Below are 18,921 nucleotides of genomic sequence, written 5' to 3' on the forward strand. Positions count from 1 at the left end.
CAGACCTTATCTTTTCATTATGCCCTCATAATGTTAACTCGTTGATTCCACAAAACTTGATACAGTCAATAATTTCTAGACAACACTTCTTTGTTTTTTCTCACGCTGTTGTTGTTATGTTCAACAGCTTGTTTATGAGTTGAACTTAAACTCTCCTAAATATTCACTGTTCTCAACCCAGCCAAGTTCAAGGTGTTACTTATCTGTTTCGCCGAATTTACATGTTTATTAATCTTTTCATTTCTGAGTCCAGTTAGAATCGCTACCAAACAAAAGACATGGAAAACAGAATAGCGCATTTTTAATATCACAGTCTTTCAACCACACAAACTTCTTATACACATCACAATTAAACCTCCTCATATATTCTTTTTGTCGGCTTGTCAAACAGAGTTTTATATCTAGCACAGGTGTAGACTTCTACGGCACTTAATTTCACATTTCTCCTGAATTGTTAAGGTACTTAACTGAATAGACTGTAAATATTGTACCGGTACTTCACATTTTATTGTGACTTTTAAAATTAATTTTTATGTACTTATCACCATATGAATTCAAATACTACTCATTCTGTACTAGGTACTGAAATTCAGCTGACCATCAACCACACATTACTAATTATATCATCACTGTGCCTTCAAAATCCGCTGTGTTTTTTAAAATAATTTGCAAGAGAAAGAGAAAAGCAAATGTCACTTTTAATTTCCTTGATTTTCAAACCTATTTGCGGTATAATTTAATCATTTTTCTTGCATTTATTGAAGTTATACTGAAAGTAGCTTTGAAAATTAAGAGTGACGATGCTTTTTTCTTTCTCCTACAAAATCGTTTTAAAAGCACATAGCGGATTTTGGAGGTGCAGTGACGATATATGGAAAGCACGATGTTTTAAAGTTTGAATCTAACTTTGTCTTCAAGAGAAAAAAAGCGGAGGAAATGAAATAATACATGTTGAGGTCATTAGTAATGCTGAAATCTGCTTGAATGACTTGACAACAGAACTGGAGGCAAGTAAATGTAGTCATTTAATGGTTTCAACAAATATGATTCCTTTTCTCTCTCTCTTCAATTGAAGACGAAGGTAGATTCAATATAGACTGGAAGAACCTGGTTAAAGCCCAGGTGAAGGAAGCATTTAATTTCGTCATAACTTCCAGAATGGTTCTGGTGTTCAATGCCTGATTGAATACCAGATCTTTCCAAAATATAAAAGGTGGTCAAAGCAATATACTGACTATATTACCTCTTAATGCTGAGGTCAAGCATGGAAATTATATCTCCGTGTATCCTATGGAATGCACATAGGAGTGTGTCGTTGGTATGATGTGGTGCATTATAATGTGCATACAGAGTAGCTCACATAAAGTGTTACGAGTCAGTATCTCTTAAATGGATCAATAAAACTAAATGCTTCGTAACAGGAAGAGGATCTGTGAGAAATTCCATCCACAACTTTTCAGTAGTGTTGAACCGTCGCTGGGTCTGGTTGGTCTTCTTTGTTAATAAAATAAAAGATAAATATCTTAATAATACCAAATAACCCTGCCATGAAACGTTATGATCAGGATGGTAATCTACGTGTCGAGGTAGTTAAGTAACAACACACACTCCCTATGTTAAACACAACCATTTATTTAGAATAAACAACAAAATAAATTCGTAGCACAGAAAATATCTTCTTCACAGAGTAATGTTAATCAAATCCAGCTAATTACCTTACATAGCAGGTACTCCCCCTCGCTGGCATCCATCTTGTCATACAACCTTGACGTAACCAACACTCAGCACACACATAGCTGTTACACTCACATTGGCCACCCCTCAAACGTCACACAACAATGGGTGCCTTCATTGTGAATTTCATACGCGTCAAATTCGTTCTGCTGCAATAACTAAGTAAAACGTAAACCAAAACCATCTCACTGAACTCCTTGTAGTTTGTGGTAGACTTTTAGTTATATCACAGCTAGAGAAACAATAACCTGAAATAAAAATACCGACCGGTATTTAACCAGAGTTGACTGCACACTAGTCAGACAGAAAAATGAATGCAGTTCAAGATAATTAGTACATCACAAAACTCTCCGCTAAACTCCACACGAATATCTTCTGCGATACACTCACAGGTTCCCACAACACGTTGGACTATGCAGCTACTAGTAGACTTATCGAACCCAGTTCGATCCCCAGCCTACATAGGAGCTCGTGCCCTTCACAACACACGTTCTACCTCCAAGCCATCCCTCTAGCATACTGACGCCACTGCTGCAACCTCTGCGATACACTTGCAGGTTCCCACAACACGTTGGACTACGCAGCTACTAGTAGACTTATCGAACCCAGTTCGATCCCCGGCCTACATAGGAGCTCGTGCCCTTCACAACACACGTTCTACCTCCAAGCCATCCCTCTAGCGTACTGACGCCACTAGCCCGAACAACTCGCTTCACAGGCGAAATACCAAACGGATAATCGGATAACATAATGGAAAATACTAAATTCTCCCCAGGGTATCAACCAATCAGCAATAAATACTAATTCTCCCCAGGGAATCAACCAATCACTCGCCAGCCATAGGCTAGGCCCTTGTTTTCAACTCATCACAGATTACAAGAAAGAACACCATAGACTACGGGAAAACAGAAAAGTGAGAGGAAAGAAGCCATCTACGAGAAGTAAGAAGAACTAGATAAGAAAGGAAAAAACTACAAGCCATCTATGAAGAGTTAGAATAATTAAAACTAACAGAGAAAAGTATAAAGATAGAAAAATGTAAAAGAAATAGAAAGGAAAAGAAAGACGTGCCGAAATAAAAGGCACAGACTCCCCCCCCCCCCAAAAGTGGCGCAGTTCCTGAACAGCGCCAATTCCAGGTCCAAAGACGCTGTGTGGACAAGTAGGCTACCAAAAAGGGAACTCATCCCCAGCTATGTCCCATCACAAGCCACTAGATACTGTATCTTCCAAGTGCACAACCAGCACTGACGCCACTGCTGCAACCCATCCAGATGGTCGAACATAAATCGTTTAGGCACCGAGTGTCCACGGGTAGAGGCGGTATCCCCACCGTGCTCCCCCGCGACCCAATTGGCCCTTCAGAATGACTGTAGTCCGTCGCAGTCACCCCAACCAACTAAATTCCTTCGATCCACAGACCTCTGGGTTATAGTCACAGCACACTTCCACCTTTGGCGCAATCAGTAAATATATCCACCACAAACGTGATCGATGCAACAAAGCCAAACATAAACAGCAACATCTTAAAGTGACAGAAAAGAAGAAGAGAAACAAGTAGAGAAAATAAATTAGAAAGAAAGTAAGCTACAAAGGATAGAGGACACGAAAGAGAAGATAAAACATATAAAGAGAGAAGAGAAAAAGGAAAAGATAAATTTTGCGAATAAACGACCCCCAAAATAACTAGCTCGAGCTGTGATGATACATAAAAGCCAACCTAGAACTAAAAACACACGTAACAATATAGAACTCAAAAACAAAGAAATACTTAATAATACAACAATGTCAAAGTGAATAAGATAAACTTGAAACGAAGGAAAACACGTGAATAATACAAACTTTTAAGTGGTGTCTATAACTTGCTTCACATATGACCATTTCTGGTATAATAGTCTTTTCAGCCATTTTATCACTTCCTCTTGATGATATGCACAATCATATGTGTCCACTGCCCGTTCATGAATATGAAAGGTAACACACTCCTTCGTGACAAAACCAGGTTAGTGCACAGTACTCATCACACCGTCCACTCATGATACACTCTAGTACAAACTTTTACTGGGTAGTTTTAGTAAGTACCACCGTTTGGTGCAAAGTACCTTACAATGAAAACAACCCTTAGCTCACTAAATGCTCAAATGAGACATTTAGGCATACAGCTCTGTAATAACAGAGTTATCAGAAACCCGAACCAGTTCTGATCTGAACACAAAATTCCGTCTGCAGTGTCGTTTGGCCGTCCGTCACAATGAAAAACCTGGTACGGCCAAACTGACCAGACCTCACTCACGCAACCTCTCTGACGTCACTTCCAAAATCCGTCTGCAGTGTCGTTTCACCGTCCGTCACAATGCAAAACCCTGGGACGGCTAAACTGACCAGACCACACTCACATAACTTAACCTAACCTAACCTTTTCCCCTTTTACATTCCCTTAGGGGGAAAAGGTGCCCATTTTAGAAGACTCTTACTTCATGCATGGGCTGCAGTGGCGGTATTCTGACCCAGCGCCACACAGGTGTTACATTCATGGGGAAAAACCCCTGACCATATGGTTGGTGCCGCGCACCCCGCACTTCCTTAAGCTGAGAATCGTGGGCGCGGAGAAAGTCTTCTTGGGCGCCACAAAACCCAACTTTAAACGGGGAACTGACACAGCGGCTACAAATCCCCTGGTAACCCCTGGCTTCGGTTCCCGGTAACTTTTAGCGGTATAACAAGTTATATCTTTTCCCAACTCGCAAGTTATCCTATCCCGTTCCTCCCGAAAACGTTCCAAACTGACTCCGGGATCTGGATCGTAGTGTAGAGACTTCGTAACTCCTGAAAACGGCAAGGGAACTTCACTCAACTCCAGAAGTACAATCGGAGAACCACTCAGTTCCGGCTGACCAACGCAGACCCGATCTTCCCCCAAGGAACTCGAATCTACTTCCTGACTTTCCCCTTCATCCCTTTGAGCAACAAGGTCCACCGATGCCCCAACTGGAAGCAATTTAGGCGCCTTACATCGATTAGCAAAGTGGAATTTGATCTCCGAAGCATGTTTAAAATAAAATTCCTCCTGTGGGATGTCTACAATAAGCCCCGTCTCTGCCATGAAATCAGCGCCAAAGATGGCGGGGTTAACCAAACCTTCGACAACCCAGAAACTAAATTCGCAAACTACCTGTCCAACCTTAACTTTCAAACTGACACGACCACTGACCGAAAGAGACTGGGAAGTAGCCAAGAACAACACCATGTTCCCGGGGATAATCTCCCATCCCTTCTTCCACGCTAATTCTAAACTAACCAAAGAAACGACACTGCCTGTGTCCAACAACACCTCCACTAACTCTCCACCTAACTGAGCCCTAGCAACGGGGCACTGACCGCGAGGGGGCACTTATCTCACGAGACACAACCCGAACAACTTCTTCACTCTTTCTCTGATTTTGCTCCACGTGACCCCGTCGATTACATTCACGGGCAAAATGCCCTGCTTTGTTACAAACAAAACACTTATTGCCCTGTCCCAAAACGACGGATCTAATCGGGGTGGTTCCTACCAGGGCACCACTATCTAGTATCGCCTGATTCCGCACACATAACGCGTCGAGCTGAAGGAAGATCTGCGGCTGGTTGGCACTTAGGTACTGAGCCCTGACCTCGGGATCGCACGCCCCTGACAATGCAGCGTCCACTATCTGACTTTCCATCAACCCAGCTACAAAAACCTTTTCGATGACTTTTAACTCTTCCACGTATTCAAGTAGGGTCTCACTGTCACCTTGTTTACGGTAGAAATATTCGCAGAACAGAAGACGACGAGTCTTGTCAGGAATGAACTCGTTCAGGATACCCTTATGAAAATCTAGCAAGGTTTTTTCGTCTTCAATGGCCGCCAATACTCTGTTAGTTAACACTCCATTAGCAAATGGGAACATCAGATGTAATAGCGAGGCCTCATCCAAATGAAAAGCTCTACATATACCCTTAAACTGCACTAACACCCTTAGAAAATGCATGACTGCCTGTATACTACTAACGGAGAAAACCATCCCTTTCTTCAGAACGGATTCAAAAGGATTAGGCATGTTAGAAAAAATCAAGCTAAGGTAGTCCTTCTTCCTGTCGAGATTGGAAACTTTCACAGGGACTTGAGCTTCATTGGCCACCCCTGAACCCTGTTTCTGCTCTCTCGTGGTCTCCTGACCCCTGACCGGACTCTCCTGGCTCCTACTCTTTTTCAAATTCGTTAGTTCCATTTTCACTATCCCCAATCTCTGCATTTCCTTCTCGAACTTTTCCCTATCTACAACTTCCAACTTAACCTCGAGTATATCTTTCAGTCGTAATTCCCAGTGAATCACCCTGTTCCATATTCTTCTAAAACGATCCTTCTGAAAATCGACCCTCAACTCCTCCAGAAATTCGGAAAAGGACTCCACGATTTCTACACATTTGAAAAGTTCACTAGCGATACAGTACTGGGGGTATTTCCGCGGAGTCTGCTGGGAAACGAACCCCGGTTCCCTAGCTTTGGCTAGGAGAGTGGTGACATCTGCATTCGAGTCAACCTCCGCACCACGTGCTCTCAGCTCATATAGCAACTCATCTTTACAGAGGGCGCGCCACTCCACCATTCCAGCATCCATCTTGAAACACAAAAAACAACAAAACAGCACAATCCCAAGTACCTCGGCTTTGAGATTCCAAACGCCGATCATAAACACGCAACTCTGCTAACACTGAACCGTCGCTGGGTCTGGTTGGTCTTCTTTGTTAATAAAATAAAAGATAAATATCTTAATAATACCAAATAACCCTGCCATGAAACGTTATGATCAGGATGGTAATCTACGTGTCGAGGTAGTTAAGTAACAACACACACTCCCTATGTTAAACACAACCATTTATTTAGAATAAACAACAAAATAAATTCGTAGCACAGAAAATATCTTCTTCACAGAGTAATGTTAATCAAATCCAGCTAATTACCTTACATAGGCAGGTACTCCCCCTCGCTGGCATCCATCTTGTCATACAACCTTGACGTAACCAACACTCAGCCCACACATAGCTGTTACACTCAAATTGGTCACCCCTCAAACGTCACACAATGAGTGCCTTCATTTTGAATTTCATACTCGTCAAATTCGTTCTGCTGCAATAACTAAGTAAAACGTAAACCAAAACCATCTCACTGAACTCCTTGTAGCTTGTGGTAGACTTTTAGTTATATCACAGCTAGAGAAACAATAACCTGAAATAAAAATACCGACCGGTATTTAACCAGAGTTGACTGCACGCTAGTCAGACAGAAAAATGAATGCAGTTCAAGATAATTAGTACATCACAAAACTCTCTGCTAAACTCCACACGAATATCTTCTGCAATACACTCGCAGGATCCCACAACACGTTGGACTACGCAGCTACTAGTAGACTTATCGAACCCAGTTCGATCCCCAGCCTACATAGGAGCTCGTGCCCTTCACAACACACGTTCTACCTCCAAGCCATCCCTCTAGCGTACTGACGCCACTGCTGCAACCTCTGCGATACACTTGCAGGTTCCCATAACACGTTGGACTACGCAGCTACTAGTAGACTTATCGAACCCGGTTCGATCCCCGGCCTACATAGGAGCTCGTGCCCTTCACAACACACGTTCTACCTCCAAGCCATCCCTCTAGCGTACTGACGCCACTAGCCCGAACAACTCGCTTCACAGGCGAAATACCAAACGGCGTCTCTATCTTAATCAATCGGATAACGTAATGAAAAACACTAAATTCTCCCCAGGGTATCAACCAATCAGCAATAAATACTAATTCTCCCCAGGGAATCAACCAATCACTCGCCAGCCATAGGCTAGGCCCTCGTTTTCAACTCATCACAGATTACAAGAAAGAACACCATAGACTACGGGAAAACAGAAAGGTGAGAGGAAAGAAGTCATCTACGAGAAGTAAGAAGAACTAGATCAGAAAGGAAAAAACTACAAGCCATCTATGAAGAGTTAGAATAATTAAAACTAACAGAGAAAAGTATAAAGATAGAAAAATGTAAAAGAAATAGAAAGGAAAAGAAAGACGTGCCGAAATAAAACGGCACAGTGTGCTCCCCTTCACCCCCAAGGAGGTTTACTTTAGAATTTTAAATGGTACGATAAAGTTAACCACTCTTATCTCTCAATGTAACAGAAATGCGTTACTATACCCCTTTTCATGGAGGTCGCAGCTTTTTAACCTCCTGGAACAACAGGAGTCATTTGTGCTTAAGCAACATTGCCTAGCCCCTAGTTGTAATATGACTCAATCGTTGTTAGTTAAATATTACATGCTCCTAAACAAAATGTTGTAGCCACAAAGAATAAGAGACGTATGAACTAAGTCACGTGAAAAGCGAATGATGCCTCACCACATTTTGCAAGATGTATGCATGAACTGTTAAATAAGAAGTTAGATTACATATAAATTGGAAGTGCTGGACCTGTCACATGGCCAGCCTGCTTACTTGATTATTTTTTATGAGGTACATAAAACAAAAAGTCATGCCTACAGCACCTACAACCAAAGAAGATATAAATGTTGTCAAATATTACAAAAAACCTTAATAAAATTTTATTAATAAGTATTTAGATGTTAATGTAAGTCATTATTATTATTATTATTATTATTGACCATTAGGAAAGTTCAGGATAATAGACAGGGTTTGGAGTTGAATGGGTTACATCAGCTTCCTGTCTATGAGGATGACGTGAATATCCTAGGAGAAAATCCACAAACGATTAGGGAAAACGCGGAAATTCTAGTTGAAGCAAGTAAAGCGATAGGTTTGGAAGTAAATCCCGAAAAGACTAAGTATATGATTATGTCTCGTGACCAGAATATTGTACGAAATGGAAATATAAAAATTGGAGATTTATCTTTCGAAGAGGTGGAAAAATTCAAATATCTTGGAGCAACAGTAACAAATATAAATGACACTCGGGAGGAAATTAAACGCAGAATAAATATGGGAAATGCGTGTTATGATTCGGTTGAGAAGCTTTTGTCATCTAGTCTTCTGTCAAAAAATCTGAAAGTTAGAATTTATAAAACAGTTATATTACCGGTTGTTCTGTATGGTTGTGAAACTTGGACTCTCACTTTGAGAGAGGAACAGAGATTAAGGGTGTTTGAGAATAAGGTTCTTAGGAAAATATTTGGGGCTAAGAGGGATGAAGTTACAGCAGAATGGAGAAAGTTACACAATGCAGAGCTGCACGCATTGTATTTTTCACCTGACATAATTAGGAACATAAAATCCAGATGTTTGAGATGGGCAGGACATGTAGCACGTATGAGTGAATCCAGAAATGCATATAGTGTTAGTTGGGAGGCCGGAGGGAAAAAGACCTTTGGGGAGGCCGAGACATAGGTGGGAAGATAATATTAAAATGGATTTGAGGGAGGTGGGATATGATGGTAGAGACTGGATTAATCTTGCTCAGGATAGGGACCAATGGCGGGCTTATGTGAGGGCGGCAATGAACCTCCGGGTTCCTTAAAAGCCAGTAAGTAAGTAAGTATTATTACTATTGATGCTGCCACCACCACCACCACCACCACTATTATTTTGAGCACTTAATGAAGTGACGTAAAATGAAATCTCTGAAATTTTTACTTCTTTCGTACTTTTACCTAGTATGCGTTCGAAATTTCAAATGCCTAATACTGTACTTCTCAATATTCTACTGTACTGTGGAGGAAAATATTTTGGATGAAAGTTACATAATAAAAAAAGAAAAATCAGAATTTCCAAAAATTATAGTAATTTCATTTGAAATTCTAAACTTACCCTCCTCCCCCTCCCGAATTCCTCATGAAGAGTAAACACTGAAAAGTTTGCAATGTAATTTTTTGAAAGGTCTCTTGCTGTTATAAAGATTGAAAAAAATCAGCATTTAGTTTTATTGATCCATTTAAGAGATATTGGCTTGTAACCTTTTATGTGAACCACCCTTTATATTCTAGGCCTACTTAACTTGATTTTCTCTGTGACAGATTACCTGAAGAAGATGGCTTTTTGAAAAGCACCGAAGGTCTTTGGTCCAGTCTTCCAGCTGGAACGAACTCAAATGGAAACACTGGCACAAAGAAGAGGATCCATGTTCCTGTGGTGGGAAAATTTAAAATGAAAACTGACATGCAATTTTCTGGAAGAAAATATAGTAGAAATGTTACAAGGATGCAGAAACATGATTCGAATTCAGATGTAAAAGAATCTCAAAAACGACAGAAGGGAAATTCTGTACAGCCCACAACAGTTAACTCTGCAAAGAATTCTACTAAGAGATGGCTACCTGAAAATAAAGATTTAAAAAAAGCTAAGGCTTCTAATGAAACTTGTTTACAGGAAGACAACTGCATAAAGGACGTTTCGAAAGACATTTCGAGTAAAGTCAGAGTAGAGGAGTTACAGACACAGCCTAAACCAGAAGTGGACAGGAAGCGATTCCTTTGTCATGATTGTGGGAAAATTTTCACATTAAAGCATCAGCTTCAAGGCCACTTACGGACTCATACTGGTGAAAAACCATATTGTTGTTCTGTGTGTGGGGAGTCGTTCGGTTTTGGTAGCTGTTTGAGAAAGCACATGAGGATACACACACTAGAAAAACCGTATCTATGTACTGTGTGTGGGAGGGGCTTCAGTCGTGGTGATATGCTCACTAAACACATGCGGGGTCACACAGGCGAAAAACCCTACCATTGTACTGTGTGCGGCAACAATTTTGGACGTCGTAGTACCCTCATTAACCATTTGAGGGCCCACATGGGAGGAAAACGTTATCTGTGTACTGAATGTGGTTGGGGATGTGTTCAGAGTTATGACTTAACAAAACATATGCGTTGTCACTCAGATGAAAAACTAGTGCGCTGTAAAGTAGAAACAAAGAGTCTAGCTTTTGTTTTAAAAAAAAATGCCGCTTTTCTCTCTAATAAGCAAGGCCCGGATTTTGATAACTTAAAAATGATCAAAACTGACATTACCTTGAAACAGTTTAAAGGAACTTATAAGTTGCAAAAATTAGCCCATAAATTTGGGGCTGTAGTAGTTCATATGATAAAACAATGGACTTTAGACTGGAAGCTCATGGATTCGAGTCCATTGGATGGCGGAATTTTTCTTATAATAACTTCCAGGACACACTCACCTCCTGTCAAATTAATTGCATTTATTTTATTGGTTAATTGACTATGCTGTACTAGTTATTTAGTGTTGATGATAGTGAGATGGTATCTGACGAGATGAAGTCGAGGATTCGCCATAGATTACCTGACATTCACCTTACGGTTGGGGAAAACCTCGGAAAAACCCAACCAGGTAATTAACCCAAGCCTGAACCCAACTTTGGATTAGCAAGCAAGCACCTCAGCTGACTGAGCTATGCTGGTGGCAATTGTATTTATTAAATATAATATATGGGGAAAGGAACTGGTCACCCTACCCCATTATCTCCTGACCTAGTTTCCTCATAAGTAGTGCCTTGTTGGTATCACTTATGAGGTTCAGACCTGTCTTCGGACAGTGGACCAAACAACAACAAATACAAACGTACAACGTATTTTTCTAGCAATTTTGTATTTGTTCTGTAGGCCTGGCTCAGTACCTCATAGAAAGGGTGATTGTTGAGTGTTAGTGAAATCATGACAATGGTGAAGGGAAACAGTAGGTCTATATCCCCGAGATGGAAATCGAACCCAGGTCATTACTGTGAAAGGCAGAGAAGCTAACCATTCAGCCACTTGAGTACCAATTCTTTCTGTGGTCAAAATGTGGCCAGAGCATGATACTGACCACATCAATTCTTTCTCATGCAAGGAGAAAACGTGAACTTTACCTCCATGCCTCCATACAATGTCCAATACTGGTATCATGGGATATCTTTACTCTATAACAGGTATGCTCATTCTCTGACTCCCGATTATATTCTGTAATCACAACCTTCGAATTTAGAGCGTGCTGTTCCTCGTTCGAAGCTCGACGGATGACTGCGGAAGGCAGTTCAAGTACTTAGTAACATACGAACAGTGCGGGACAATGACAGAGTCAAAACATTCTGTAAGCAAATGGCCATTCCGTACAGTGTGGGAGGAAGACTATTAATTGTTTTGCGTTCGGTAAAGTGTTTACTATGTTGTAAGGTACTGTCAGGAATACTACTGAGCAACATAAAATGACATTATGTGCTCTGCCATCCAGAACATGCCGAAGTGACAGGGAAGCTGTTTTCTGTAATATGTATTCATATACCAACGCTATTATTAATAGCAGCAGCATTGTTATTACCTACTGTTGTTAGGTCTATTACAATTATTATTATTATTATTATTATTATTATTATTATTGTTGATGTGGTGATTTTATTCCAACAAAAATATATGTTATGATAAAATAATTTTTCAGAGGCATTACAGTTTCAAGAATTGAAAGCACTTAATGAAAGGCCAAACATTGAAGAGAGTCGAACAATTTAGAGTCTATGTTTAGGAGCAAGTTATGTAGTATGTTGGGAACTAGCTAAGGCACTAAAACCCTTGTAAAGAGATGTATGGTGCCTGAACAAAATATAGTTAATTATATCTCTGTACTGGAACAACTCAAATTTGAATTCACAGAACATAGATTTAGTGATTTTAGACGTATGGAAAGTAATAATAATCTTTTTGTTAATCCTTTCACAGTAAATTTTGTACAATCCGTGAGAGTGCAGTTCCAGGACGAGTTAATTGATTTACAAAGTAACGTAGAATTCAGAACTAAATGCAGAGAATATGACTTGACAAGCATAGAAGTATTAAAAAACTAACAAAACTAAATATCCCAAGATTAGCATATTCTCTATCACTATGTTAGCTACCTTTGCCTCGACATACGTGTACGAAGAATTATTTTAGAGAATGAAAGTTGCTAAATCCAAACATAGATCCCGATTAACAGATGAGCATCTTTCGAGTCAGCTGCGCATTGCAGTAAATTTGTTGGAAATAGATTTCCGATTACTTGCAGAAAAGAATCCACATGTTGAACAGATCGCAATGTATGGTGGAATATGAAAATAACATTATCTATGATATAATAATATCATAACTATATTAAATATAATACACAATGTAATAACTGAATAGTACAGTGTATATTCTTTCCTTTTTCAAATTCAGTTTATTATCCGTATTTGTAAGAGTATGAGAGCTATAAGAGCAATGCCACAGGCGGTGTTGCAATGTAGTTGCGGAGCCCAGTCCGTACACTGTCTGTGTTATGCAGTGCATCATCCGTGTAATCGGAGCTTTTACAATTTTGAGCATACCTGCTCTATAAAGTGAACAGCATTATTTATTAAATTACACAACAGTAAAATATTTTCAAGTGAATTAACCTCACTTTTTGTCTTTGATAACATTTCGCAGTATGAGTATTCACTAATTTAGCAGTTGGATTTTTTCCAATACTGTTCTGTAGATTGCAGAAAAATCAATATGGCGTGCATCTTTGTAATTTAATTTTAGCAGAATAAGTTTAGACTCTATAAACTAATTCAGTTATATTTGTAGAAACGTGTAACTGTATTTTGAAATAGGTACAGTACAAACTTTTAGTGCTTCGTATGTGTTTGTTTTCATACTGCTGTGGTGAGATATTAGGGAGTGTTTTTAATAGTATACCTTTTGCTATTCCTTCTGGTGATAAGTTCATCCTTTTCATAATTGAAGGGTACACGGGAAAAACGAATAATGTCACATTTCCATTAAAGGTGAGACAATTATCTATTTCAGTATATAACTGCAAAATTTATTGGTGTTTCTACTTGAAATGAAGGAAATGATGAGTGTATCCGTGGTTTTAATTCTCCTTTACCACTTTTGGTAAAAATAACATTAAAGTTAGTAGTAATACAGTGAATTAGATAACGACATCAGCCTTAAAGGAATTGTGATATTGTTCGTTTTTCCCGTGTACCCTTCAATTGCTATGCAACGAACATTGAAAGTGAATTGCAAGTTTAAAAGTTAATAATAAAATAGTTATGCAAAACTGAAAAAAATGAGAGAAACGTTATACACTTTTTTGCAACAAAAGTGGCATGATAAGAATTTGAAAATAAGTGAGTGCTATCTGCAAAATACCAAACAAGAGATATGTCGTTCAAATCCAGGTCTTGCAAATGAGAGATTTCACAGTGAAAATAAAGTGTGGGTGGTTAATGTTTATTTGTACTGTCATGTGATACTAAGAAAACATTTCAGAACTGAAGAATAGTTACACGAATAACTTCATTTTCGTTAAATGTGAATTCACTGTTTGTGTACAGATTCTTAACATTGTATATCAGGGTTAATGAAGTTACAATGCAGCCACATCTTTTCATTATCTGGGCTTTCATAATTTTTCATTCACGTCAAATTATTCTATCTATGTAAAGATTAATTTTTGGTCCTACAGAATATATCTGTTATGGTAACAATTAATTAAATTGTTCTATGTTAAATTATTGGCACAATTTAAGACTTACAAGTCTTTTAACAGTGAAGCATCTTCATTCTGTGTCCTATGCCATAGCTGTGTGGTCTAAGGTGTCATGTCTTGGACTGGTGATATGAAAAGAGTGCTGGTTTGAATCTTCGTCGGGAAATAAATTTTCTCACGAAATTCTGGCCAGTGGTGTGGGATTCATGCTCACTCAGCATTGTGAGGTTTTGTAAGCCAACTTTAACAGGTGTGTTGACCACATTTTACCCCTGTACTGATGGATGATCGTTTACATCTGTTGAGACATGTGAACAGTTGGTGTGATAGTCTTGGGCCTCCATGAGCTGTCATGGCATGATTTAATTAATCTCCATTCTGTAATGCAGAATTTAGGAGAATCAGTGTTGACATAATAATTTGTATAATTTGAGTGAATTAATGTACAAAAGTGATTCTATTTGTTGAATAATTTGATTTGAATTGTCTCACTACCCTGCTTGCGAGTATGGTTTTGTAACACAAAGAGGTATAGTGTGACTGCATCTATACTAAATAAAACAAATGAAACACTGAACGTCACTGATACTTTATATTCAATCACTGTTGAGTTGTAACACAGTTTTTCTTATTCCGAACCTTGGTCCCTACCTACCGCTTTGCTTACATTACTTTCAAACAAGCAAAAAAGAATGAAATCCATATTTTTTAGTATGTCATTATTAATAACTAGCGATCCTACTTTTTTGTACGAATCAGAAAGTTTGGCTCTGACAACTATGCAGAGGCAAAGAACTCAAGCAGAGATGAAATTACTATAGCCACGTCATTATTATTTCTGGTAGCCAACCACATTGCAGCTCGACTACATTTAAACATGCGCATCATGTCATTGGCCGCAGGTATGTAGAATGTACAACGCAGTCAGCTTAAGATCTAAAAAAAGAGAAGCCATGTAGGAAATAACAGTGACATGGTTATAGACCTTTGGGACACAAAACAAATTAATATGTGAATAATTAAACATTTCAAATATAATGGACAGGATAATTATACGAGTACAGATGAAATTGGTATCAACATTTAGGGGGGAAAAAAGTCATATTCCATTTAAGGGGATCTGCTATCGAGTTTTGGTCATTTTCTCTTTTAATATGATGTCAAAAAATTTACGGTTCCTTTAGGAATACTATAGTGAAGATTTCATCATGATATCTTTATTCTAAGTCAGAAATTTAGTTTATAAGTGGCTACTACAAATTCAGAATGCATATTATAAACTTTAAAGTAATTTTATCGCAAATCAGAATTTTTACATTTTTGAGAGACTCTTTGTTAACACTTTGCCGCCAAAGTCCGACCTCTCTGCTGTAAGTGCCCCGAGCTCAAGTCCAGCTCTAGCTGACGTGTTTTGCACCTCACTTTTGTACAGAACCTTCACTCAGGTCTTGAGCACTTTGTTACATTCCATTCCTTCCCATTGAAGGCTTTAAGGAACCAACCTGGACAAATACCCAACGTCCCATCCCTACCTTCCTGTGGTGCAGTTATTAGTAAGCATAATTTTACGAGCTGAACTAAAGGGAGGGGCTACTCATCAATTAGCACTGGTCAGTTTGATGAGTTAATGACTGAATTTGGTATAATTTTCCTCTATCCAATACCTAATTCCCTCTTTACCCTTTTCTATCCAGTCCTCTGACTGAACTCTTACTTTCTACGATCCCGATGGATTAGAGCATTCGAGGCCTAGGGGTTCATTTCCCTTTCCTTCCTCCTCTTTCTACTTTTCTGTTCCTAGTGCTGACCTGCTATGGCACTAAAATCGTCCTCCAGTGGCTTAAGGAGGGAAAGCTGGTGATCAACAAGATCTCCCAGCTAGGTCCAATGGACCCGTCAACCAACAGCAGGTGTGGTCCTCCAGACATTCTGGGGGTTGTGTGTGAATGAAGTAGCCACCGAAACGTTAAAATATGGTGTTCACTTAAATCGGCTACAACTTGCCATTTTCACAAATATTGGAGTGCAAGAGGTCAAATGACTTCATTGTCAAGTGCCTGGCATTATAAAACAACAACAACATTTTAACTTACAGGAAATAAGAAATATCCTAGAGCAATGGTTCCCAAACTGGGGGCCGTGAGACGATTGACAAAATAAAATAAAAAACGCCTTATTAACATACACTTAATGTGTGTTCAGAAACATGTACAACAGTCAACATAAAAAAGTTTCAGTAGTTATACAGTAAAGTAAAAAATAATTTTATTTATGTTACAAATATGCCTGCTTTTCAGAAAGTATCTCTCAAATCTGGACTCTGTATTTGATAAATATGATACAGTGCAACTCCACAAATAGACTCTCTCTTGTATACTTCACGATACAAGGTAAGTCAATGCACCCCATCCTGCGCTGCACAGGGCTAACCAGTTGAACCAGTGCAGTAGTGTGCAGATACTGGTACACGTTGGCAGCAAGGCAGGGAACAAAAAATGTGTACTTATGTTGAAGCAGAAGTTACAAATATTAGAATGGTTTAAAAAAGGTGAATCAATCAGAGCCATTGCTCAAGAATTTGACATTTCGATCAGAACAGTGCATGGGATAAAACAAAATTCATCTAAATACGAGGCATTCTGTAGTGATTATAAGAAGCTTTGTTATTACCTGTTAATTGCAGTATGAAAATACAGCTTATTTCGTGTAATTTTCACAATTTAATCAATAAGGATGATTTATGTTCTCTCTTGAATGGTAAACACAATTTTAAAATAATTTAATACACAAACACAACTATTACATGAAATGCTCAATAAGTTTTTGTAGCTTTATTCTCTTCAGCTCTAATCAACAATCCAGGTTGCCAGGTGACGATAGAAAAGATGCGAAAACAAATGAATGAGGTGTATAAATAATTGAATGCTCTTTCACACTTAAGCATAAAAATATTGGGGTGCCATCTGAAATTTCAAAGTGGGGGGAGGCAGGGGGTGGGAGGTAAACTCTAAAATGCAATTAAGCCTGGTTTAAGGCTTCCCCCTCAATATCTAAATGTACGTGTTTTTTTTTTTTATATTGAATTCAATTTAAATAACTAGTTTTGAAATGAAAGCCCTGTATGTAGATTCATTTAAAGTTTTTCCTCCAGAAGTGGTATATTATACTTAATCACGAAGTTGTTTTGTTATATATTTTGCATATACTACAGTATATTTAAAATTATGTACGTTAATAATTTATGATTTGGTCTGCACGCCACAAAAAACATTGTACAGCCCTTATGTTTACCAATGTCCGCAGTACTCCGTAGAAAGACAGAGTTCGTACCTCGTCTCACACACAGACCATTGCTGTGTCTATTTGTGGAGATCCACTGTATCACTTTCCAGTCCAGTGAAATTTCTCGTCTTTGTTTTGATGAAGCTTATTTTGCATAAATATGATGTTGCAAATGTTAAAAAAATTTAAGGATTCTTTTGCAATCTCGAGATATTCATGCACTCTTTTGATTCATAATTGAGGACTGTTTTTGTAAAACTTGCTAACTGCAAAATTTGCAAAATTGAGATTTTGATGGATTCGTTAATATAAGGCAGGCCTCTACATAATGTTAAAGGCGTCTTAGTAAAATTGGATTATTTCTTTTCATTGTAGTGTGTCAAAGTGTGATCGTTTTTTCAAAACTTGCTTTCTCCTATGTGAGAGTTAGCAGAAAAATTTGCTTACTACAGTGTTTTGTCTCTTCTGTAAAATTTAGTTTTTTCAGTTAGCAAGTTTTGCAAAAACGGTCCTCAATAGGTCTACACTCTGCGAAAAAAAGCCTAGTTTTAACAGTCCATCAGTAGATACGTACATATTTAAATTTCTTTCTTTTTTTTTAATTTCAGCTAGTTGAAAGCAACTGTCTAAAAATGGATTTAGCACCCATCTGTAACTGTTGTATTGTTCTGAGTGTCTTCCAGAAAATACTAAAAAATTGTTTAGAATTGTGCAAGCTTAATTAAAAAAAAAACTCAGTATTTGCCGTATCATACATAGCTAAATTTTCCACGAGTTCTTTAATGCACTGAAATCCATCACATTCCTTTTTGTCATATGACATTGACCAGAAATCAAGTTTCTTTATAAATCCTTTGATTTTTATCCCTGGCTATTATTATGTTAACATCTTGGCCTTGAAAACTCATTCCATTCAAAGTATGTGTTCGAAAATAACAGCGAAGTAGGCTACTAGAAATAATCTTCAGGTAATATTTCATGTCATTATTGGACTATATTTTTCTATTTTGGTTCTTTGGGTGGTTTCCACCAATTCCGAGTAAAATTATCGTGGTTTTAGATTTTACAGTTAAGTTATTTGTATTTTTCGAAAGGGGTTAAGTACCCTACCAGTTCAATAGAGGTGGTCGCAAAAAGACGTCTTGCCCAAAAGTAGGTCGCGCCTTCAAAACATTTGGGAACCACTGTCCTGGAGTAATGAAGGAATATTGCATAACCATTTACATAATACCTAATCTCTAAATTTCATTGTTAATTTACATTGTGATTTTTTTTATTACTTCTCTCAGACCTGATGATTGTAAAATTGTTATTTTATTCTGGACCTCTATAGACAATGCAAAGGCAGTCGGATGTCTTGATAAAGGAATTTTTATATATTTAAAATAATTGATGCATT

General features: G+C 38.4%; 1 protein-coding gene across 15 annotated transcripts in view; it reads right to left on the reverse strand.

Annotated features, from left to right (window-relative positions):
• Positions 1-18,921, reverse strand: part of LOC138705208 (uncharacterized) — a 383,346-nt gene that overhangs the window by 352,191 nt on the left and 12,234 nt on the right. For 5 of the 15 annotated variants that reach the window (XM_069833984.1, XM_069833988.1, XM_069833983.1 and 2 more), the window contains 3 exons: positions 14,287-14,618; positions 9,778-9,882; positions 3,338-6,985 (listed from right to left, as the gene is read on the reverse strand). The exons of 2 other annotated variants lie outside the window; for them this stretch is intronic. In XM_069833984.1, the coding sequence (XP_069690085.1) occupies positions 5,094-6,449 (1,356 nt within the window). In that variant the 5' untranslated portion in view covers positions 6,450-6,985; positions 9,778-9,882; positions 14,287-14,618 and the 3' untranslated portion in view covers positions 3,338-5,093. Of the gene's footprint in view, positions 1-1,612; positions 1,983-3,337; positions 6,986-9,777; positions 9,883-14,286; positions 14,619-18,921 lie in introns of those variants that run through there. 8 more of the 15 variants (XM_069833985.1, XM_069833980.1, XR_011333659.1 and 5 more) reach the window with 5 other exon arrangements.

This window comes from Periplaneta americana, chromosome 8, assembly GCF_040183065.1.
Source record: "Periplaneta americana isolate PAMFEO1 chromosome 8, P.americana_PAMFEO1_priV1, whole genome shotgun sequence".
In the NCBI taxonomy this organism is placed as follows: domain Eukaryota; kingdom Metazoa; phylum Arthropoda; class Insecta; order Blattodea; family Blattidae; genus Periplaneta; species Periplaneta americana.